This window comes from Musa acuminata, chromosome BXJ2-1, assembly GCF_036884655.1.
Source record: "Musa acuminata AAA Group cultivar baxijiao chromosome BXJ2-1, Cavendish_Baxijiao_AAA, whole genome shotgun sequence".
Lineage (NCBI taxonomy): Eukaryota > Viridiplantae > Streptophyta > Magnoliopsida > Zingiberales > Musaceae > Musa > Musa acuminata.
The window spans coordinates 6,655,367-6,678,706 of record NC_088338.1 but is presented as its reverse complement, the minus strand read 5'-3'; the positions used below and the strand labels follow the sequence as shown (position 1 = coordinate 6,678,706).

Genomic DNA, 23,340 nt, shown 5'->3' with positions numbered 1-23,340 from the left:
CCTTTGGGCCGCAGATTAACTCGGTCCGTTACAGTCCGTGATCTTGATGCGAATCTTAACAACGTCAATCATGTCAGCACACATCTCTTAAAGTGAAATGAGTGGCAGATCACGCGTCGGGATGGACGTTCTGTAATAATAGCGAGTCCGGACTCGGCCAAGTCATTAAGGCGGTGCTTCTATACCTGCGGATTAGGAGGTTTCGATTCGATGGCCAAAGGCGAGGGCGATGGAAAGAGAGAGAGGCGGCGAGGGAGATCGCCATCGTCGGATGACGACGATGAGTCTGAAACGGCGTCCGATTCGCCTCAGAGAAGGCGGCGGAGCTCTTCCCATGGGAGGAGCGGACGCCGGAGCAGCGACGGCGACAGCAGCCGAAGGGGGCGGAAGAAGAGGAGCAGTGGCCGTCGGAGCTCCGACGATGATGGCAGCGATTACTTCGATTCCGGATCGGAGGACCGGCGGGGAAGACGGAAGAAGAGGTCGTCGAGGGATATCACCGATGAGGAGGTATTGGAGTACATGGCCAAGAAAGCCCAGAAGAAGGTGCCGTCCTTTTCTCTCCTCCACGCTTTATTTGCTTTGGGACTTCTTTCTAGGGTTTGTTGGAGTTCTCAAATCCCTTAAAATATTGTTTTCATTAGGCTCTGAAGGTTGCGAAGAAGCTCAAAGCAAATGCAGTATCTGGCTACTCCAATGATTCAAATCCATTTGGGGACTCGAACCTGACCGAGAAGTAACTTCTCTCTCTTTTTTTACTTAAGAAATTAATAATTAATTATATCTGATTGATAGGAGCTCTTCGTTTTTAGTCAGTGTGCTGTTTAGGGTTTAGTAATCCTTGCATAGAAATTGAGCATAGGAATTGTATAGCTTCATTTGCTAAGATGATAGTCACATAACTGGACTATTTTTGGTTCTGGTTCCTTTTCTAAAAGATGATTGTTAGTTGAAAGTGAATTACATCACTTCTCCCACACATCAGCATAGAATTCTTTGACAGATTGAAACTTCGTGCTATCTGGGGTACAGTAAGTATGGTGCCTGAGCTGGGAAGGATACAGTTGATTGTGTGGCCTTGTTATGGGACTGATCCTGGTTCAGCCATCAGAGTAAATGGAAACAGAAGAAATTTTGGATGATGCAAATTGTACCTGAAATTTACAATTATGTTGGTAGGAAATATATTACTCTGATCTGATTTCTAAGCATATAAAATGCCATGTCTGGTAAAGTTACGAAAGAAACATCAAGTTGTCTGTGCTCATTGTGTACTATATTTGTTGAGATTGTCAAGCTCTAAATTGCACATGAATACTAGGGCGGGTTATTTGGTGACTATTGGCTTTCCCATTTAGAAATAAATACCTAAATTATGGTAAGAGAGGTTATTAGTTTATTCTAGCTAACAATTTGACCAAGCAGAGGTAAACATAGCGAAAAATGAACTAAATCAATTATTAGTCCATCAGAGGTAATGTGTCATAATCTTCATGTGTGCCACTTAACTGTTGTTTCTACATCCTATTTGAGTAAGAGTCACTACTAGGTTTAAATCTTTATGTGGGTAAGACTGTAAGATCACAGTCTAAAGCCAACTAAGACTAACTTCAATGACAGGTTTCTACTTCCATTCACTTCATTCGGTTATTCCAAATACACTTTTCACTTGACCCAATATTAAAAACAAATCATTTCCTTCTTGGGACTCGTTTCAGCTAGTCTATTCTTGCAAAGTAACTGAATTGACTGGGATATATAGAACATTCTTTTGGAGTTTCTTATTCTGACTTCTACTTATTTTTATAATTGTCTATTCAATTCTAATAATCAGCTTGTGATATTCTTAGCTGCATTACTTGATTCACCAATAGGATATGACAATCTGAAAATCGGAAGGGGCAAATTGACGTTGGCAACATGTGAAACCAAAGTTGTCAAACATTCCACACAATAAACACGATGATCACTGACAAATAATAGGACGAAACCTTAAAGGACTATGAGAAGAAGTTTATAACACTTCTGGGAGAGTTTTGTAATTGGAGATGCGAAAAGACAGAGGACTGAGGAAAATAAAAAGATGAAGAGCACATTAGGACAAGAATTTATGTACTAAGAAAACAAAATAAAGAGGCATTTTTCTATTTGTGTTGGGGGGGAGGTTTTACATTGAATACGTCAAAAAAGAGCACACAAAAAGGGATTATAAGAGGATTGTAATCAGAAAAATTGAGGAGACTTAGGAAAACAAAAAATTACACTTTAATTTTTTTGAATAGTAACAGTTGTGATTGGTTGGTGGTGGCATGGGATTAGAAGAGGGTTGCGGAGGAGGGCTTTTGATGTTCTGAACCCTCGTATGGAAGGTTTATCACATCAGCATTTTCATGTTGAAAAAGATTCTATGAATAGAAAGAAGCATGTAAAAATAAAAAGGTAACATAAGTAGGTTTATCATGACTATTGACATGTCTTAATTATATTAGCAGTTGCTTGTGCATTCATCAAATTTGATATAGGCTTGGTGTATGCATTGGTAATTGAGATAATCACCCTTTTGGATATTTGAGTATAATCATTTTTCTTGGATTTGTGTTTCTCAGTTCTTTATTTCTAAGAAAGATATAGTCTGGTCCCTTGGTAGGTCGTAATCTCTTCTACTTTGTTCTAGTATTAACAAGTGAGGTTTATTCTTTTAGAAGGCCTCTTTGGATGTGAAAGAAAGGAGCTTTTCTTCATAAGCATGCTATCATATCTCCTTTTTTTCATACTTATTACTTTGTTCATTATCATATTGGCAGGTTTGTATGGAGGAAAAAGATAGAACATGATATCACTCAAGGTGTACCTTTGGATATATCTGTAAAGGCTGAAAAGAAGAGGCAAAGAGAAAGGATGGTATGAAATTATCATGTACTACAACTGCATAATCATTCATATTTTATTTCAGTTTTGCTTGAATCAGTCAAAGTAGATTGCATAACATTCAATTCGGGTTAAGTAGTTATAAGTGTATAACATGATAGGCCAATTCCATAGTTTATTACAATATTTGCAATATGTACAAGATTTACCACTTCAGTCATTAATTTAAATGGAAACATAAGTTGACTGCTATATGCAAGTGCAGCTATGATTTTAGTTGGATTATATATATGGTACATCATGATCTGATTTAATTATCTATGTATAACTTCATTCAATTTACAGTTTCAGTCTTTGTTTGTGTTGAAACAGATTTTGAGTATTTGATTTTGCATATTTTGGTTGGTCTTTGAATATACTTCCTTTGGTTGTAAAATATCAGAACAAAACACAATCTTCCTCTTGAGCTTGACCTTGTTGATCTCTAGCGACCTTTCACCTCCCATTTGTCATTGGCTTTGGAGACCCAAGAATGAGTTTGACATGATTGTAACTCGACTGATTTGATCTCTAACTCCCTTCCACCTCCCATATGCCATTGGCCCTTAAGACCTGACAATGAGTTTAACCTGGTCAGTAATTTTCATTGTTGTTCTGTTCTGGCCTCTGTTATCTAGGTGTTCAGCATATAACTCTCCTGTGGCACCAGAAACGTTCTGGAGATAGATACGTAGATTTCTTCTTTCTTTACCTTCCTCATCAGAACTTCCATTTAAGCAAGATAATATTTCATATTATTACATCTATAAAGATATGACTATCTGACATGGAAAGAAAGATCATTTTGTATCCTATTAATGATATGCCTACTCACTTGGATGTTCCACTTTGAATATTGTTTGAAAAATTCTCATGAAAAAATTAACAGTATATGTTATTATGTTTTTTCTTTTTGCCTACTACAGGCTTGGGTATATTGTATACTGTAGTTTTTATGCATGCTTGAAAAGCTTTTATTTGCTTCTTAGTTGATTTTTAATCTTGGACAAGTACTTTTGGTTGCATATTTTGTGCATAGGTTTGTACCATTATAACAATATTTGCATGATGATGCAGGCAGAGATTGAGAAAGTTAAGAAAAGAAGAGAGGAAAGGGCAATTGAAAAGGCACAACATGAGGAAGAAATGGTTGGTTATGAATTCTGATTTTCTAAATATAACACACATTTCCACGTATGCGTGGATTCTTTTTCTTGAAAAGAAAAACTGACTAAGGATTGTTTTGTTGAGGCTGCTCATTCCTGTCTTTTGTAAAATGTTGCAGGCAATGCTAGCTAGAGAGCGAGCCCGTGCTGAGTTTCAAGATTGGGAGAAGAAAGAAGAAGAGGTGTTTATGTCTTTCTACATCACCACATTTTTACTACTCCTGATGTATACTTTCATGCAATGCTTTTATCTTCCAGTAATTTGGTTCACTTTTTTGAACAGTTCCATTTTGACCAAAGCAAAGTCAGATCTGGGATTAGATTGCGTGAAGGACGTTCAAGGCCCATAGATGTACTCACCAAAAATCTCAGTGGTTCAGAAGAGTTTGACATTGAACTAAATGAACCTTACATGGTATTCAAGGTAGATTTACCTCTTTGAACCTTTTTAAAAGAACACGCTGTCTGTTAATCTTTGGCATTTTAAAGTTTATTCCTGAATTCAAGAGAGAAAATATAGTAATGCTAAGGTTTATATTGATCGAAATAAAGTTAGTATGTATCACGCACCCTTGAAGTTAATTTTTTGCTTCTTGTTATTGATGAGAACCTCATGGGGTTGCAATGGATATAATACACGCTCAATTGCTTTGAGAATTTTGATTGCCATGGCATGTCTCGATGCTCATTCCTTGGTCAGCGTTTCCAAATTTTGCAGCACAAGTTAGGTACCAACAACTTCATTATGAATCATTATCTCTTAAAGACAAATTTAGTTCATTTAACTTAGGTTTAATCTGTTGTCAGTTGTCAATTGGCCATCACCAGCCAATATTACAGACACTGGAAATTAATATTTCTAATGTTGGAACCTTGGAGAAGGTCATTTTTCGGTAACTTCAGGTTGATAATTCCTTGTATGGTCAACATAATCAATTTGTTGAAAATGTAGGGGCTTACTGTGAAGGAGATGGAAGAGCTTCGTGATGACATTAAGATGCATCTGGATTTGGATAGAGCAACTCCAATGCATATTGAATATTGGGAGGTAAAGTCTTTGCTTCTTTTAAATATTTTTTTTGCCTACAGTATGAGTTCTGTGACCTACTCTCTTGTTCTCTCCCCCTTCTCTATCTTCCATTTGCTTGAAGGTGTCTTTGTTTGTAATTAGGTAATTCTTTTTCAAAGTAGGAACAGATTTAGTAATAGCTCATAAAACATCCTATGCGCCCAATCAGATTGGAGAAGAAACTCGTGTATTCTTTTTCTGCAAAAGCGATCACATATCTATGTGCAGCCACCAGCACACCTAATTTATAATTTCGAGTGTCATAGAATTGGATGCATGATTGAATTGAATTTGGGTGAATAAAGGGTCAAGAAACATCAAGTTGAAGAAAAATGGAAAATATGTGATTGATATTTAGGCTTCCGATCATGGGAGCAGATCATTGAATCAAGAAAACCTGAAAATATGGGGGATTTTAATTCATCAAATCGTTGAAAGGAAAATGCAAATGTTTTATACTTTTATTCCATAATGTATATTGATATAATTGGTAATGTCAACACCAATATGGCAACTTTGGTGGGCTAATGGCCTTTCGTATTGTTTTTATCCCTTTTGAACAGTTCATTCTGTGTTTAATATTTTTATTTTATTATTTGAAACCCAATAAGTGGCATGCTTTTATGGAACAGGCATTGATGGTAATTTGTAACTGGGAACTTGCTGAAGCTCGGAAAAGAGATGCACTAGATCGAGCTAGAGTACGTGGTGAGGAACCACCTCCTGAGGTTCTTGCAGAAGAAAGGGGTTTGCACTCCAGCATTGAGGCAGATGTGAAGAATCTCTTAGAAGGGAAGAAGTTCAGGGATTTGGAGGCAATGCAACAACAAATTGAGTCACAAATGCGCTCAGGCACTGCCAAGGTTGTTGAGTATTGGGAAGCTATATTAAAACGCCTCCAAATATATAAAGCAAAGGTATACAGCCAGTTCACTGAAACTAGCCTTTTTTGCTTCTAATTTTCCATAGGCTTTTGTTTTAGATCGATAATTATTGATATTAATCATGACTTTAGACTAGAGTGTTGCTTATCATCTCAATTGGTCATCAAAGTCCTTTCTGTTAATTGCTATGTTTGTGTCATATTTTTTAAACTTTAAATTTTCCCTACTTGCAGGTTGTTGTGCCTTTTGTAGGCACTAGAATAGAAATTGTACTCTTGCTGACTATATCTGTTTTGCCTTCAAGTTTGAAAAAAAAAAAAGATTTGAGTTTGAGAAGTCTTTTCTTCTATATATTTTTAAAATTTTGCATTTTGAGGCCTCTGAATTCTATCCTTTCCTCCGAACTTGATGGGATTGTAAAATTCCCTAACGGCTTTTTGTCCTTGTTCTTCTAAGCAAGAGCTACTTAGGCTAAACATTGGTTTCAAAAGGTGTAGTGTTTCAAGAGGAAAACAAACAAATGAAACATCTCAAGATAAGGACGCCAGTGATAAAATATGATAGGAACATGGTTATGATAGATTTCCATGTCAATGAACTAGGATTTAAATATCACATGCCACCTTGTGCCCAGCCCTTCCATATCATCATACCATGTGTCCCTTCATGAGGGCACATGCAATTCATGTGCAAAGGTGCATTTGGGAAGGGAATGGTGGTGATTTGTTTCATTCACCAGTACAGATGGTCACACAGGACATGCCATCACACACCTCCATTTCCTTTTATTTGGCATGTGCCTACTTACATTGGCACGTGTTGCACTTATTTTTTTGATCATTAACAATGCTTACTTTGGAAAAATGACATACTTCTCATATATTCTGTGTGAACTTGTCTATGATCTACATATATATTTAACACTAAAATTTTAGGGTGTTGTGTATATTGCAACATTTGTTGTGTATTTTAGCTTTTTCTTCATCAGTATAGCTCTGAATTTCTTGTTATGTTAGCTGAATGAAGGTCTAACAATGCAGGCTTGCTTGAGAGAAATCCATACTTCACTTTTAAGAAAGTATCTGCAACGTTTGGAGCAAGTTGCAGACGATGAACACCACTTAGAAGCACATGAAGATATAAGGCCTGAGGTGGAGGATGTAATGCATGATACAGAGGGTATAATTTTCTTCTGAATTTAATCTTTCTTAGAATCTCTTTTTAAAAGATAAATCTTTTTGCTTATGTTGTAATTTTATAATTAGATTCCAAGCCTTATTCTCCTGAACCCATAATTGAGGAGCCAAGCTGTGAACCTGAAGAAGAACTAGGCTCCTTTTCACCTCAACTCTTGCAAGGCGATGAAGATGATGAAGCAATTGATCCTGAAGAAGATAGGGCAGAGCTGGTAATGATACTTCCTTGTAGCTTCTACAGTTTTATCTTTACTTGAAATTATGCTGAGGAACATGTCATTGATGGATCAAGCCTAGAATTCACCTCAATGGCTCATTTTTATTCTTGATATCCAAGGTATGCAATACCATGCCATACCTGTGTTTCAAAGTTGGCTCGGTACGGTACGGTATCATATACCGAGCGGTACACTAAGGCATACTGAGCAGTACACCAGGGCGTATCGAGCGGTACACCTAATTTAAAATATTTCTTTCTCTCTACTATAGTACTGCAGCACTGCTACAGTATAGCACTGTAATACTGTAGCACGTTAGCGGTCCACGTACCGGTATACCGTCGGATCGGTATGTACCGCTCATACCAGGCGGTACCATTCGAAATTGCATACCATGTTGATATCTCATATAGGCTAATTAGATATCGATGAGATAATCAATCAGGAAAAAACAATGACTTATGTATCCATTTTTAGTAATTTGGATGGCTAATACAGAAGAGATAATGACTTGTACATAGCTGTCTCAGAATTTGGGAAAAATATAGCATATTACTGTCAGGAAAAGAAGTACAAGGACTATAGAGGTTATATGAAATATGCCTGATAATTCCCTGTACTTTAACCATTCGACCAGTGAAGTCAGTTATCCGGTCTGAATCACAAGGTTTGCAATTCAAATGAGAGACCCAAGGTTAGTGCAGTCCTGATAGATTGTATGTTGCTTGGGGCATGAGATTCATTTTCATGCAAAACAAATGCTGTGTTTGGCCACCGTCGACCACTATCTGTCAAATTTTGATTCTGATTGGTGAGTCTTGACCCTAACGCCCTCCAAGTTTTGATTTTTGTCAGTTCAGTTATTTGATGGTTTAGGCAGATTTGACAAAAAGGATCAGTAAGATTGCCCAACTGACGGTGTGATCAGTGGTACACTGCTACCCAAAATTTGCTCTATTTCAATGAACTTTCTCACTTAGCATTCTCTTATTGGATTACTTTCTGATGTCAAAAGGTTATTGATTATGGTTAAGAATGGGAAACGTATTTCTTGCAGGAGCGGAAACGTGAGGCTGTAGTAATAGAGCAGCAAAGAAGGATTCAGGAAGCAATAACTGCAAAGACTAATACACCTGAAGATAGCATGGAACTCAAAGCCATGAAAGCCATGGGAGCTATGGAAGAAGGTGATGCAGTTTTTGGTGCTGGTGCTGAAGTGACCCTGGATTCACAGGTTCAAGCTCACTCTTATTTAGAAAGGTTCAGAATATTGCATGTTGATGGTGCTGAAGTGGTGCATGCACTGCCATTTGCAAAAGATATGCACCTTTTTTATCTGCTTACGTGAGACTGACTTTTTGACATCTTTTTCCTTCCAGGTGTACTGGTGGCATGACAAATATCGGCCAAGAAAACCCAAGTACTTCAATCGGGTTCATACCGGATACGAGTGGAATAAATATAACCAGACCCATTATGATCATGATAACCCTCCACCGAAGATTGTACAGGGATACAAGTTCAATATCTTTTATCCTGATCTTGTTGACAAGACGAAAGCACCTGTGTACACTATTGAAAAGGACGATAGCAATGGTGAGACATGTCTCATAAGATTTCATGCGGGACCTCCCTACGAGGATATTGTGAGTGTCATTTTTCTCAAGCTGCTAGCATCATGTTCATTTCTGGATTTTTATCATTTTTACAATTCCTTATTTTACCTGCTTTCTTTCTGACACATTTAACAGGCCTTCCGCATTGTCAACAAGGAATGGGAGTATTCTCACAAGAAGGGCTTTAAATGTACATTTGAGCGTGGCATTCTGCATCTCTATTTCAACTTCAAGCGGTACCGCTACAGGAGATAATTCCTGCTTGGTTGAAAGAGTTGAAGGAGGAAGACAGGAGGAAGGAAAAACTTTTGGACAAACTTCTTATAATCACACACGGGTGCTTACAGGGATTGTTATAAGATCGTAAGCCAATGGATTTTATTCATCTGGTAATACCTGGTAATTGTCTTTGCATTAATCTTTCTTTCCAGTCAGGATGAAGCCAAGTTGTGTCGTCTGTTCATATAAAATTTATATATCATTAAGGTAGATTTTAAATGTTTTTTTTTCTTTTTTGTTTGTTGAATTGCTCCAATGTCTGGACTTGGCTCATGTAATTGTTCAGTTTGTGATTGCCTTTGTGCAATCTGCCATTATCCAAATCTTTAGAGGGCATCGGCGCTGCGTCGATGAAGTCTGTTGTCGTCACACTGTGTTTGTGATGATGCAGATACCACCGTTGCCTGCTGAGAAGCTAAACAGTGGCTACGGTAGTGTTTGTTGGTGTAGTACTATGCAAAGCAACAATTTTGCTCTACGCAACTAGTTTTATGATTACACCATGCGAGGGGATTGCTCTCTCGGGCGGGCAAAATTTCATTGATTTATCCGACTCTAGTGATTACAGCACATCTATTGGTGAACGCACGCGGGACCATTACTGCTTTAGATGGAGTTAATTATAACTCCTGTAATTAGTTATTTTTAGTATTTTAATTTTTATACTTTAAAAAATTATATTAATGTTTTTTATAATTACGAAAATAAAATATTTAAGTTTATTTATCTTAATATCATTGATTTTATAAATAGAAATACAAAAATAAAAATAAAAAAGTAATGTTAACTTCCTAATCAGTGGTAATGGATGATGACGTCGATGGTAACGGATAGCATTGGTGGTAGAGGACGACGATGTCGTTGAGAGCTGCACTGTAGGTGATTGTTGTAGATGAGGAGAGCGATAATGAAAACCGCTCTGTATTTATGTCGATGTCGATGCTCGAACGGCATCGCTTAGCAACTATATTAATGCCAACACAAATGTAAAGTGACGTTGCAACTATATTAATGCCAACACAAATGTAAAGTGACGTTACTCTGCATCAATGGCTCTTTCATCCTTCAAAAAATTATATTGACACCGATGTAAATACAAAACAATTCTTTCATCGCTTGACAACTGTGTCGAACGATGACAGTGATGCAGATGCCGAGCAACCCTTACGTCGCTTAACAATTATATCGACAATGATACAAATGTAGAACAATAAAAAAATCGTTCGACAACTACATTGATATCAATACAAATATAAATACCAAATGACCCTTTTTTTACTTAACAATTGCATAACGTAAATACAAAACCCTCACCTCTCGTCAACACTCTTTTCATCTACAATAACCACTCATCCACTACCATTAACTAAAATATTAAAATTATTTTTTATTTTTATTGATAAAATCAATAATATTAAGATAAATGAACCTAAATATTTTATTTTTATAACAATATGAATATCAATATAATTTTTTATATAAAGATCAAAATAATAAAATAACTACGAAAGAGCCTCAATAAAAAAACAAAAAGAATGCATTAAAGGATCCTTCAACACTTGTACATTAGCCAGAGACTCGGAAAGAAAGCTAGTGAGATCGACTTGGACCGCATCACTATTTCTGAACCTTCACCTTCTTATTGCTGGACTTTCCATCCTTCTCATTCTCGGCTCTCTTCATCTTTCGGATGGACTCCAGAAGAGACGCTCTCTCCTGAGGGCTGGCTGTTTTAGCAAATGGATTCGTCGGCCCACGGGACTGTACCAGGTTGGTTCTTCCCTTCAAATCCCCTTCTTCCATCGTACTGCTGCTAGGCATCTGACTCTTCTTATCGTTCCCTTCATGCTTCCCAGAATCGCTTGATGGCGGCTTCGGCTTCGGCTTTACACCCGCTGTTGCGTCTCCATCACCGGCGTCCTTGCAAGCTTCCTTTCCTCCTGCCTTCTCTTCTATCGCGTCTCGCCTTGGGAAGCGTGGGCAAGACAAAGATGATGGTGTCAAAACCGGCGCACCGATTCTAATGGTGTCGGATGAAGATGGCACATTGTTCGTAATGGTACGTGGAGAGGCAACACATGGAATGGCAGCCGGCGTTCTACATCCGTTGAACAATCTCTCCTGAAAGCACATTGTTTGTTCACCAAAAGCTGTGAGAAAGGCGGCGACGAGCAAGATGATAGCTTGGCGGAGAGGAAGAGGAAAGGGATCACCTCCAGTATCCCACTGAACCGTTCTGCCAGTATGGGAAGCTTCAGCGCGGTAACCAGCTTTATCGCACCTTTGACTGATTTCTCCAGGGAGAGCGACTTAGCCAGCTCAGTGGCCCTCACGAGCTTATCGCCTGCAATTGCCATCACAAGAAACAATGTTGATTGCCAACCATGTCCATCACACCGAACCTTTAACGCTTGGTCTTATTACCATTGCAACAGCTAGCAATGAGCCTCAACATGAACCGGTCAATGGCAGCTTCCGTGTTGAACGCTTCGTCGTCAAGCGCAGTGGTATCCAGACCCGCCATGGCCATTTCTTGGATCTTCTTCTGGGTCTGGGTTTCGGGAAGTCCACAAGAAATGAGCAAGTGAGCGGCAGAACGGGCAGCTGAAACAGAGGGAGGTGAAAGGGATGGACCTGTGAGAGATGCAACTGGCTCATCATGAGCTCACTCTCGAGATCCGCAGCACCTAGATCGGAAGAGGCAAGAGGAAATGAAAGGCTGAGCAGCTCGAGCACAGGCTTCGGCATCACCTGGCACAAAAGGATACCGTGTTAACTGCAGGAGACAATGGTAAAGGATTAAGCAAAGCAGATTGGATCTCTCTACCGTTGGGTAACAATTAGGAGATTTGCATATGATACAGAATAGCTTGCTTGCATTTAACCCCACTATCCAGTAAGTTTCGTCCTCCGACTTCCTTGTTTTCTCAGCGCTGCAACCACAATCATGTCAATGCTACACATCACAACATTGTCTTTAATTTGCCTTCGACAGATAAATAAAACAATGTTCATGAAAGTAGCAAAGGAGGAACACCTGAAGACCGGAAGCCAACTGCCTCCATATTGGTGACTGAAAACTCTGAGCACTCCCTGCAAAGACTCACCGATCAGGTATGTTTCCTATGAGTTGAGGCAAAAGTAAGAAGATGATCATGTTAGGGTGTAAGTTTAGCAGACCTTGTAATCATATGAACTTAGTTGTCCTTCCTCACTGAATCCAAACCATGTTAAACAAGAGGTTGGACTCAACGGTAGGCGGCCTTCGAAAAGCTTGGCTCCCTCCGATATGTTAAGCACTAGAACGTCTAGCATCTGCTAATCATTAGAGTATCGTAGAATTAGATAGCCAGAGAAACCAATACTTAAGTATCAACCTTACTGTTCTATTGATCATTATGTACAAACCTGATCTCCTGATGAAAGACATTCTGAAGCATGAGTAACTATTGCCAATTTATCCTCGTAACCAGCTGCAGTCACCACTGGACCATTAAGGCAAAGAATATGTCTCTACAACAATATCAATCAACAAATAAGCAAAGATCACCAGGTAATGATGTATGCTGAAACATAACAATCTGGGAGAAGGAAACAAGAATAGAGTTTCATTAAGTGCAAATTCGAAGCACTTAATGAAACTCTGAGAGACTTGATGTTGCAAGGATCCTTTATAGAAAGGATGATGTTAGCATATGTGACGTGAAGTTGTGTGTCGCGCACCTGCAAGCCACCCTCTGTGAAGATACGTAGGAGATTAAGATTAGTAATAGCAGCCACCCAACCAGTACCGAGTGCCACAGCCTTCACTTCCTCTCCTTCAAACCTCATTAACCACTAGAATCACATGAAATAGCAAAAAACCAGTGAAATCTTAGAGAGAAAAGAAAGAACATGTTAATTGAAACTTCAAATGTTTGTAATAGCCAAATAGAGATTACCTCGCTGTTGTTGGCCCAGCTACTAAAAGGACGATACATAAGAGTACTCATGTTCTTTTCACCTTTGCATGGATTTGAGAAGACGCTTCCATTTTCGTTCAGAGCAGCCATTGTGAAACCAAAGTAATCAGTCATGGCAGGAACCCTGGGACCTCTTCCAGTATCATGGAAATCTACCTACGAAACATAAACAATTGAGAAGATCATCCATTTGATTCACCAAAGAAACATTGGTATAAACATGTACAGCTCAAATTGATGAATGATACTTGCAGTTGTGAAAATTATAGATCGTGTAGAGAATTCTAATGAAGCAAGAACTTTTCATCACCTCTACGTGGGAGAAGCCCTCGTTTTCGATTGTGGTGATACTTCCAAGCATGTTGTAGACAAGAAAACGTCGCTTCCCAGTCTCCGCAGGAGTGGAACCTGGTTGAAATGCCTCCTGCATGTTAGGCCTTGTGGAGTTGGATGAGCTTGCATTGCCTTCTTTCCAGTCTCTCGTGTGCTTCTTGTGTTTAGCAGCACTTCTCTTTCGCGATTCTATCTGGCGCAGCAGTCCGTCCTCCCCATCGCTATCTTCATCGCAGATCTCATCAGATATAGATTGTTTCCTTGATCTTTTGTGGCCGATTGGAGCCGACTCACCATGACTCTCCTCGATGGCATCATCCAAGCTCCCAGAAGCGCTTGGAGTCTCATCATCTTCATCAAATAAAAGAAGCCTATTTGTGCCTCTTGCCTGTAGATCTGCAGCACCATCCGTCGGGGATTTCATGCATGACGGTACTGGAGATTCCCAGATGCCAATCTTACCCATAACATCAATGACGGCTAAAGCATTCCCGTTTTGCTTCCATGCCAAAGAGCAGATTCTATCATCAATTTTTTGTCTTTCGATGTCCTGCCTCAGATCCACATCCCAGATGAGGACCTGCTTGTCCAACCCAGCAGTTGCCATGTACTTACCACTGGGAGACCAGGCCAGGAAGCAAACAGGTCTCTCATGATCTCCTTTCAAGGTGAACATCTTCTCGGCTGTGTCTCGGTCGTACATTACCACATCGTTCTTCAACCCTGGGACAGCCAAAGTTTCGCCATTGGGGCTCCAGCTTAGCACATTAATCAGCGAGGCATCTGCGTCACAGTTAGGCGCGATGGCCTTCAGGGTGTGCATCTGTTTCCCCGACGAGAGCTCCCAATATATGACAGTACCGAACGTGTCCACGGACGCCAAGAACTCATTCGACGGATCGAAGGATAGGCCGGTCACAGGCCCCCTGTGCCCCTTAAGCACCTTGGAGATTGTGTTGTCTATGGTTGCAATTAGTTTGATGCCGTCGTCGTCACCGGCCGCGGCCAACAAGCTTCCGGATTTGTTGAACGCGAGAGATCGGATCGGCAAGGTGAACCGTGTGACATTGCTCTGGAACTCTCCATCTGACCAAACAAATGCGAAATCCTTAGCAGAGTGAAGCCACAAACCACCAAATTGAACTTCTTGAAATCAAATCTCTACTATTATTATGATCTACCGGAAACCCTTTATTGATCGCAAGTTCTGGTCGCGACCAAATGATCTCACGAAACGAAGCCTTGGAGAAGGACGCAATCGAAGAGGAGGACGAAGATGGCATACCTGGGAAGCTGTAGATCTTGACGGAGTGGTCGATGGATCCGGAGGCAAGGGAGTTGGAGCCGGGACTGAGGGCGAGGGCAGTGACCCCGTCCTTGTGGTCGCGGACCTCCTTGGCGAGCTTCGGCGGGTGGGAGGCGTCATGGATGGAGACGGAGCTATCGGAGGCGTTGGACGTGACGAGGTGGCGGCCGTCGGCGTCCCACAGGATCGAACAGAGCGCGGGTGACCCGGTGCCCTTGTGCGCCTCCCGGAGCTTCAGCGATCGCTTCATGACGACCCTCTTCCTCCAGGTCGTCTTGTTTGGGTGAGGGTTTGGTCGGCTATTAATTACAAAGGGTAGGGTTTCTGGCGGGAATATTGTTTAGGGAGGGAAGCCCATTTTGGCGGGAGCAACAGGTTTTGGTTTCGTTCGCGGCGTCGGGGATGTCGAACTTTCTCGTACATTGCACGTGATTTGAACTTGGACTCGTGCCTCGATTCATTCCAATTTGGTTGGATCAGATCTGGTCAACTTTGATCCATAAATAAAGTTGGACCTGAATATGATGGATCAAAGATTCCAAAAGATGCAGAGAGACGTCATGGTCCAGTTTGCCCTACAAAGAATAAGCTTACTTCATATAAGCACTATTTTAGAGATATAACTGATATGCGTGCCAATGCCAATGGTATTAAATGTGCTTTTGTAAACTTAATACTTATCAAATTGACGCATGAAAAAGCATGCGATCTACAAGAAGTATGATTGCTCTTATGCTGACTCAAAAAGCATGATACCTATCAAGAATAGAATGCAGACAGCCTTGGAGCTTGAAAGAGAACAGAACTTTTCATGATCCTCCCCAGTTCCTGCGACATTTTTTTTCTGCTGCATTGCCTGACTAATGACACAAATTTGGTGGCAGATCAAACACCAAGCTACCTTTCTCAACACGAAACAAAAAAAGAACGAAACAAGCGGAACTAAACATCTGAGAACCTGTAGTAACTTTAGTCCATCTTGACAAGAAAATGTTTGTTAGTAGAGCATCAAAGTTGAAGGCGGGATCATAGTCGCCAGATGGAGAATTTACGGGTTGCATCTCATGATCATCATGTGTGGAAGTGGCAAATTTGTCTGATACCCTCACGCGTGATTGCGTTCTTGTTGATATTGGTAGAATGTGAGGATTGCAATAGATACAATGAGGACAGCCATGAAAAGATACTTTGGATCAAGATGTGCTACTTCTATGGTCCTCACTGTCTCAATCTTGGAATCGCCACCTGAGGATTCCTCCGCTGAAACAGTCATCTCTGCACTCTTCTCACTAACAGGCACAGCTGCTATGGGCTTCTCTACCTGATAACATGTAGTTGCAGGTTAGTACTTATTGAAAAGAAGCACTTCAAATTTTTAGTCTTAAAGAAAGAAAGCTTTGAGAGCCCAAACAAGGAGTTAAACCCAAAAAAAAGAAAGGGATGACCTACCCAAGAACCCGTAGTTGAAGACTCTGTCAATGCTTCCACATTGTAGCTCAAAGAAGTATGGGCATTTTCTTTTGTTTTGCATTTCTCAGCCAGGATTTTGTTCTTTTTCGTTAATGCAGTTATCTACAAAAAAAAAGACATGGCTTAATGAAATGATAACCCCATTTGTAAATAATCAACATGTCCTCAGCTACAAATAAAAAAAAAATTAGTAAAATAACAGCACCCTTCACAAATAATCAACACGTCCTCCACATTTTACCAGAAAGGTTAACTCCACTTATTTGGCACCAACTCCAGAGATCCACTGCCGAACAGAACTGTGAATAACAAAAGAAGAAAGGAGCCGTACCTGTGACTGAAGGCGTTCTCTTTCCAAGGCTAGTTTCTTGACCAGATCACTGATAGTTTTTGTCCGAATACCAATGTCTTTAGCAATGGCTGTTTTTGCACCCTCAGCTTGTTGCAGGGACATCTCTAAATATTCTAATCGTCCTCTTAGGAAACCCAGCTCTTCATTTAGTTCTAAATTAGATTCGGTTAACAGATTAACCTTAGATTCAGCACTCTCTGCCCTACTTTCTGCTTTTGAGACCTTTGTTTTGAGTTTCTCGATCATATTTTGCATGTCAGAAATTGCAGCATATAATCCATTCTGTTGCTCTTCAAGTGCTTCAACAGATGCCTTTGCATGCTCCAACTGAGTATGTAATTCCTGGCATCTCCTCTCTAAAAGGTTTGTCTTTTCAGATTCACTATTTCGAAGAAAAAAAAGCTCTTCATTTAGTTCAACATTAGTTTTACTCAGTTCAGCATACTTTGCTTCTGCAATTTCAGCTCTGCTTTCAGTTCTCAAAACATTAGCCTTGAGACCCTCAATTACTTTTTCCACCTGACTGAGTGCAGACTGCAGCGCACTCTGTTGTTGCTGACTTGTTCCAACAGAAGCCTTTGCCAGCCGCAACTGGGCATCAGACTCTCTAAGCTTCTCCTCAAGTGTTCTCACCTTGTCCTTCAGAGACAAGATTTCAGAACTAGCCAGCAAGCTTTCATCTTCAGCTTTCAACCCACTTGCTCCTCTTTCTTTTGACGAGATTAAATCAAGTTCTGCATGAGTCAACCTCTCCTTGGCAGCTTCTTCAGCATGTATTTTCATCAAACTTTCCTGCAACTTTGATCTCATCTCATGTTCCCGATGTTGTGAACTATTTAGATTAAGTTGAAGAACCTGAACTCTTCCAGCTAATTCTTCGGAAGTACCCAAAAGTATCTCAGCAGCATTTTCAGCCTCAAATGCCCTCTCCAAACATATTTCCATCAACTCTTCCATGCAGTATAGCTCTCTTTCTGCATAATGCAGTTTCAGCTTAAGATCCTCCTCACTATATCTTAAATCTGAAAGCTTTTTTTCAAAATCCAGTTCTCTGGCCAATGATTTCTCCAACATTTGTAAGACATGCCTTTGTTGGTCAAGACTCTGCGGTTTCAACTTTGTGCTGATGGATGACAAATGACCATTGTCAGGTTCTTCACTTTCATCAGTCCCTAATTGCACGGATTGAGGAAATTAATGGATTCATTCATGCTATTATGCACAAAAGAATAAAGCAAAAGTACAAATGGACAACTCACTGGTTTCACAATGGCACAAAGCTAGAGTTCTTATGAACGTCGATGACTGATCTAGTATATCAGCAACTGAATCTTGTAACTTCTTCACAGATTTTTCAGCATCATGCAACTTCTCTTCTGCTTTAGCAGCAGATTCTTCAAAGTGCTCATTTTGAGAAACTTGTTGGTGGGCCTCTATGATTTCAGTTTGTAGCAAGCACATGAAGCTTTGTAGTTCTTTGACCTCCATGTCTAAAATCCCAGATAAAATATCAGATTCAAAGGCCTTCAAAACAGACTCATCTGAGATGTCTTTGTATTCCATGCTCACAGCTTCAAAATCATTGGCTCTATCAACTACTAGCATCAAGAGTATCTCCAAGTTTAGTAGCTTCTCTGAAGAATATGCAATATCAAGTTCTACTCTTGTCAGAGCCTCGAATCCATTTCCTCCATTCATTCCCTCTCCACATAGTGAACCATCCTCTTGCAAACAATTATCATCGCAATCATCAGTAGCCATGATCTGATTATCCTTTTCCTACAAGAATAACAACAAACACCATAAATCTGATCATCCTTCTCCAAAAGACAAAAAACGATGTCATGAATCCACAAGATCTAACAGCATGAATAGTACATAAATGAGGATGGAAGAGAGGAGGGAGGGGGTAGAGAAACTCAAGAAAGTACATGGCCAACGTAAAATGACTATCATACCAAACAGTTACAGCAAGTTCGCTCTATCACAAGAAACCATGATCTAAAAAACCATCTGGACCAGTTTGAAATGGGCAGTAAACATCAATCAATGGAGAACTACATTGCAGACCAACCCATTTCAGTTGATTCAGGTCCAGTTCAGGGTTTTTATATAAAGACCCTTTATTAATCATTTAAATCACTCTCCCTCATTCAGTCAACAGGTCCAAGCCACGTGCTATCCCTCATGCCACCCACTTGTCTGCTGCCATTGGCCCACCAGGTACCTCTCCTTCTTTTCCAACTCCTCCTCCTCCTCCTCCTCCTCCTCCCTTCTCAATGCTAACCGATATGCCGACATTATACTTTGTACCAATATGACGGTACATACCATATCTGTATGGTTCTACCAACAGCCAACACAAGGTCAAAATAAAACAAGAAACAAGACATCAGTTAGCATCTTGGTTTAGGAATATACAGCATTTGGACTTAGCAGAGTTGAGATAAGACAGTTCCAGCTAGTTGGCTAGTTGGTTTAGGAATATACTATGCTTGCTCATAATTCCCAATCTTTTGTACCTTGTCACATTAGTTAAACCCGATCGCATATATGATGATGTGATCTTGGGCTCTCATGTTTCCTTGGTTAAAATCTTGTGGCAATAGATGCTTTAGAGGGTGAACTGTATCAAGGCAATAACAGGATTATCAAGAAGCACAACCATGTGAGTTAAGCAACTGACATAGTTTTTTGTGCTAAATTAACAGGGGCAGTGTGAAGCTTGGAGCCACGAAAAATGGCAAGATAAAAGTCTTCTGCATGCACTTGAACTTTTCCTTCTAGCTGCATTCCTTTGTCTAGTTTAATTTAGCTTGGTAGAGCCATAACTCAAACTCAGGGTTGAACTGTACATTAACCATCCAGCTGCATCACAAAATCTGCTCTAGCTATTGACATGCAACTCAATCTTCATGGTCTCATCCTGAGACAATTGCTCAACTCAGTAACTTAAAGACTTGGTACTTCTCTCTGACATCCAACACAACATGCTCACTTATATTAATTTATATTCAATTACATGAGGCTCCAAATGAACCCATTGATAATAAGTTTTGTGATATCAGTTAATAAACAATCACCATATCAATTTTTTAATGTTCACTTAGTTAACACTAACTCGGGAAAATATCGTAGAATGTACTCCTGTCAACGGTGTATTATTTTTTCAGAAATATGCTCCAATATACTATATATATATGTATATATATATATGTATGTATATATATATGTATGTATATATATATATATATATATATATATAAAGGCTTAAATTAAACAATGATGTCAACAAAGATCGTATGGTGAATTGCAGAGGACCTAATATCAAATGAAGAATAAGAGAGTGAATGTACATCAAAGATAACAAAAGAAGTTTCAATTCTATGAAACTAATCTATCCACACAACCCTTGATCCCACTTTATCATGGTCATGAAATAAAAATCATAGTATCTTTAATGAAGAATTTCTTAGTGAACCAAATGTAGCAGACAATGTTTTAGAAATGAAATCAATCTAAAATATAAGAGACAAACTTATTTCAAGATGTTAAGAGCTTGATTTATCTGGTCTTAAAAGTAAAGTAATACAATTAAATCTTTTTAATGTCTTACAAGCATTATCACACACACACGGAAAGAAAAAAAAAAAGAAGATGATGATGATGATGATGAAACATAGTTGGTTAATACTGAAACATAGTCAAGTAAGTTCTACTGAGGTATTGCTTCGGTATTGCTTCTTTTAGGGATCCTAATATCGGAAAGTAATGGGGATATTTAGGACTGTTTGATTTGAAGTTTTCTATTTTATTATTTAGTACAATAGAAAAGAAAACCAAGAACTTTTAACCTATTTCCACTTAGTTTTGGTAGTAAATTTTCTCAGAGTCGATCAGTTCCTTTTCTTATCATGATTATTATTCTATCACTGAGAAAACTTTTGAAAAAAAGAAATCTTCAAAGTGGTCCAAGCTCCTCTGACAGGCTTGTCGCGAAGAAATATGAACTAAGCAGTGCTAGAACAATGCCTTATAGGAAGAAAGAACCTTACCAGTATTTTCTTCCTTATAAAATATTCTAGCCTATATATTTAAATATGGAACTTCCAACCAATTTCTGAAACCATATCATTAAGAACCACATGAAAAAAAAAAAAAAAAATGTAGATTGGTCATTTTCAGGAAACACTGATCATTGGCAACACCAATTGGCAGGGCCTAATTCTCTGGTTGTACTTGGAAGGTGGACGACGATGACAAGAACCACTTGGTTGGACAAAGTCTAAGACAAAGTATACTAATTTCGGCCACTTGGACACTCACAGAACATAAGTCTGCCTCCGAAGCAAACAGCGGTCATCCTATCCTCGGATTTCGCACTTCAGATCATATCTATATTAGATTGTTTTTTACTCGACGAAACCTCTCTAATCCCCAACACGATGATAGCGAGTCAATTTAGACATCCGCACACTCAAAAATGATTATATATCTATATATAACACTGATTAATCCATTCACACAATCCGAACGAACGATTGCATCGATATCGTTCAATCTTAAAACCAAAATTGGAATCCAAAGAGAACCACAAAAACAGCGCAAGAAGATCACGAGAACTTACGTCGCCTTGGGGGCGAATGACCACCGGAGCAAGAAGGAACCGGATCGATTCGAGCGCCAAGGTTCTTCTTCGACCTAGGGTTTCGGCGGGGTATTGGGAATCTGAAGCTGAAGGCGGTGCAGGAAGCAGTGGCTCGCCGACGCCGACCTTTGTGCGATCGGGTCGGGTTGGGACTAAGGGAATGGGCCGGGTCGGATGCTGGATCAAATCGGATGCGGGTGATCAATCGGATATTCCATGTAGACTTGCAAATATTCGGTCCTCCAAAATTTAATATATAATATATAAGATTAAACGCTGATATATATTTGGCATTAGTTTATGTATATATATCTAAAATATTGTTGATACTACTATTATCATAATATTCTTTAAGGGATATTAATGTTATCACTTTAACTACAAACGATATGGAAATGTTGGATATGCGCTAATGTAATCAGATTGTGAGATGTTCAGAATCTCCATTACTAATTAAGCCCCGTAAATATTTAATTTTAAATATAAAATATTTAAAAAGTTCTTTTATATTATATATTATTATTTTTAATTGAATTGATTATAAAAAAATTATTAGAACACAATAAAAAAGTTCACAATATCTTATTACTAACTTAAATATCGAAAAAAATCTCATCCGATCTCGATCTTTTTATAAGTAAAAATATATTGTGCATGTGCACCCCAAACCAAATTAGACTAATTTGATCAGCATTAATATATATATATACATATATGTATATATATATATATATATATTCAAATATTAGTATATATTAAATTTAAATTTAAGTTACTAAGGTTGAGTTGTTAGGGATTTGATAATACTATATATAAGGATTTAAATGTTAGTCATATACATAGTTAAAATGGTTTGATAGACATGTTGTCATAAATTAACAGCATTCTTCCCTCTTTTCATAAGCATCTGTTTGATATTTGCAGAGAGATAAGCTCAAGCAAAAAGATGAAGGTCATATCTACTATTCCAAGCTTGGAAAGGCTGTTTATTTGTATCACTCACCAAAGCCAACGTAGATTGCAGTAGGTATCACCATGAGAAGGCCTTGGAGCATTGATTGGCACATCATGGAGGTCACAGTAGAAACCTCATCTCACTGTTATCCACCATTGTGTCGTTTCCAAGGCAGGAGGGTTTCCTCTTGAATGCCATTTGCTTCTCTCTCAGACTCTGCAACTCCTGCCTCATCCCTACAAACCATTGTCTTTTAATGTTCTTTCTTGTATGCCTAAGGTTCTCAAATCCTGCTATTTGATTCATGTTGGTGCACAGCTTCCCACTAACCCCACTTGTCTGTATCTTACTGCAGCTTTTCTCCGGTCCATACTTTGTAGGGAGAAAGAAGGCAATGGCAAGAATGCTGATCCTGTTTTGTTTGCTTTTCCCACTGGTTTTTGAGAGCGATTCAAGGAAGCTGCTAAGAAATGCTTCTGCAGTTGCCACTCATGTGAGTTGCTTCTATCAGTAGCTTATTGGAGATCGACTCTTTGTGGTAGACATCAACAGTTAAAGAGAAGCTAGTGTTTCAATTTCTCTATGTTTTTTGCTTTCCCTTCCCTAAGCTTTCTGCATGCAGAGACTAAAGATTTAGAACACATTCTCACAGGAAGCGAAGCTTGTTTTGCAGTACCAGCAAGGCATGGCCCTCTAGTCTGATGATGGTGTTGCATTTCTTTGTGTTGGTCACATCACAGTAACTATTGTGTTGAAGAAATAGAAACTTAGATATGATCTAAATTTTCAGGAATATCTTGAACATTTCTTCTAAATGTTGCAAAATCCATCAAATGCAAAGCATGCCTTCTTCTGATGCAATTGAGTGATGATTATATTTGTGCATCTAAAATAACATTTTTCTCATCTAATAGTGGTTTGGTGTATATCTTCTTCCTACAAAAAAAGATGACAGTGCATTTTTTTCTTTATCATGATA

At 39.1% G+C, this 23,340-nt stretch overlaps 3 protein-coding genes across 3 annotated transcripts; 1 reads left to right on the top strand and 2 right to left on the bottom strand.

Annotated features, from left to right (window-relative positions):
• The first annotated feature begins 175 nt into the window (after positions 1-175).
• On the top strand, positions 176-9,566 carry LOC135598667 (splicing factor Cactin-like). Its single transcript, XM_065092830.1, has 13 exons — positions 176-546; positions 645-736; positions 2,805-2,901; positions 3,985-4,056; positions 4,193-4,255; positions 4,357-4,497; positions 5,026-5,121; positions 5,775-6,059; positions 7,067-7,205; positions 7,292-7,434; positions 8,498-8,674; positions 8,820-9,086; positions 9,192-9,566. The coding sequence occupies exons 1-13, from the start codon at positions 211-213 to the stop codon at positions 9,309-9,311; spliced, it is 2,028 nt and encodes a 675-aa protein (XP_064948902.1). The 5' UTR covers positions 176-210; the 3' UTR covers positions 9,312-9,566.
• A 1,263-nt stretch (positions 9,567-10,829) lies between these two features.
• LOC135598665 (protein ENHANCER OF LHP1 1-like) lies at positions 10,830-15,511 on the bottom strand. The gene is made up of 12 exons (XM_065092828.1): positions 14,916-15,511; positions 13,608-14,716; positions 13,277-13,453; positions 13,059-13,172; positions 12,744-12,848; positions 12,516-12,650; positions 12,373-12,428; positions 12,163-12,268; positions 11,970-12,086; positions 11,760-11,886; positions 11,549-11,679; positions 10,830-11,456 (listed from the first exon to the last, which is right to left on the bottom strand). Exons 1-12 carry the CDS (start codon positions 15,184-15,186, stop codon positions 10,953-10,955), a joined length of 2,952 nt encoding a protein of 983 aa, XP_064948900.1. The 5' UTR covers positions 15,187-15,511; the 3' UTR covers positions 10,830-10,952.
• A 368-nt stretch (positions 15,512-15,879) lies between these two features.
• Positions 15,880-21,537, bottom strand: LOC135598666 (WPP domain-interacting tail-anchored protein 1-like). The gene is made up of 5 exons (XM_065092829.1): positions 21,386-21,537; positions 18,018-18,537; positions 16,738-17,930; positions 16,386-16,508; positions 15,880-16,257 (listed from the first exon to the last, which is right to left on the bottom strand). Exons 2-5 carry the CDS (start codon positions 18,517-18,519, stop codon positions 16,042-16,044), a joined length of 2,034 nt encoding a protein of 677 aa, XP_064948901.1. The 5' UTR covers positions 18,520-18,537; positions 21,386-21,537; the 3' UTR covers positions 15,880-16,041.
• Positions 21,538-23,340: the final 1,803 nt, after the last annotated feature.

Bases quoted from the DNA above. Each gene is read 5' to 3' on its own strand.
- LOC135598667 (XM_065092830.1), top strand. From the start codon at position 211: ATGGCCAAAGGCGAGGGCGATGGAAAGAGAGAGAGGCGGCGAGGGAGA. The intron at 547-644 runs GTGCCGTCCTTT...TGTTTTCATTAG, and splicing joins CCAAGAAAGCCCAGAAGAAG to GCTCTGAAGGTTGCGAAGAA. The intron at 7,435-8,497 runs GTAATGATACTT...TATTTCTTGCAG, and splicing joins AAGAAGATAGGGCAGAGCTG to GAGCGGAAACGTGAGGCTGT.
- LOC135598665 (XM_065092828.1), bottom strand. From the start codon at position 15,186: ATGAAGCGATCGCTGAAGCTCCGGGAGGCGCACAAGGGCACCGGGTCA. The intron at 14,717-14,915 runs GTATGCCATCTT...TTGTTTGGTCAG, and splicing joins CAAGATCTACAGCTTCCCAG to ATGGAGAGTTCCAGAGCAAT. The intron at 12,429-12,515 runs GTCTGCTAAACT...GAGTCTTTGCAG, and splicing joins TAAGTTCATATGATTACAAG to GGAGTGCTCAGAGTTTTCAG.
- LOC135598666 (XM_065092829.1), bottom strand. From the start codon at position 18,519: ATGGCTACTGATGATTGCGATGATAATTGTTTGCAAGAGGATGGTTCA. The intron at 17,931-18,017 runs GTGAGTTGTCCA...CCGTGCAATTAG, and splicing joins TTTGTGCCATTGTGAAACCA to GGACTGATGAAAGTGAAGAA. The intron at 16,509-16,737 runs GTACGGCTCCTT...TTTTTTTTGTAG, and splicing joins GAGAACGCCTTCAGTCACAG to ATAACTGCATTAACGAAAAA.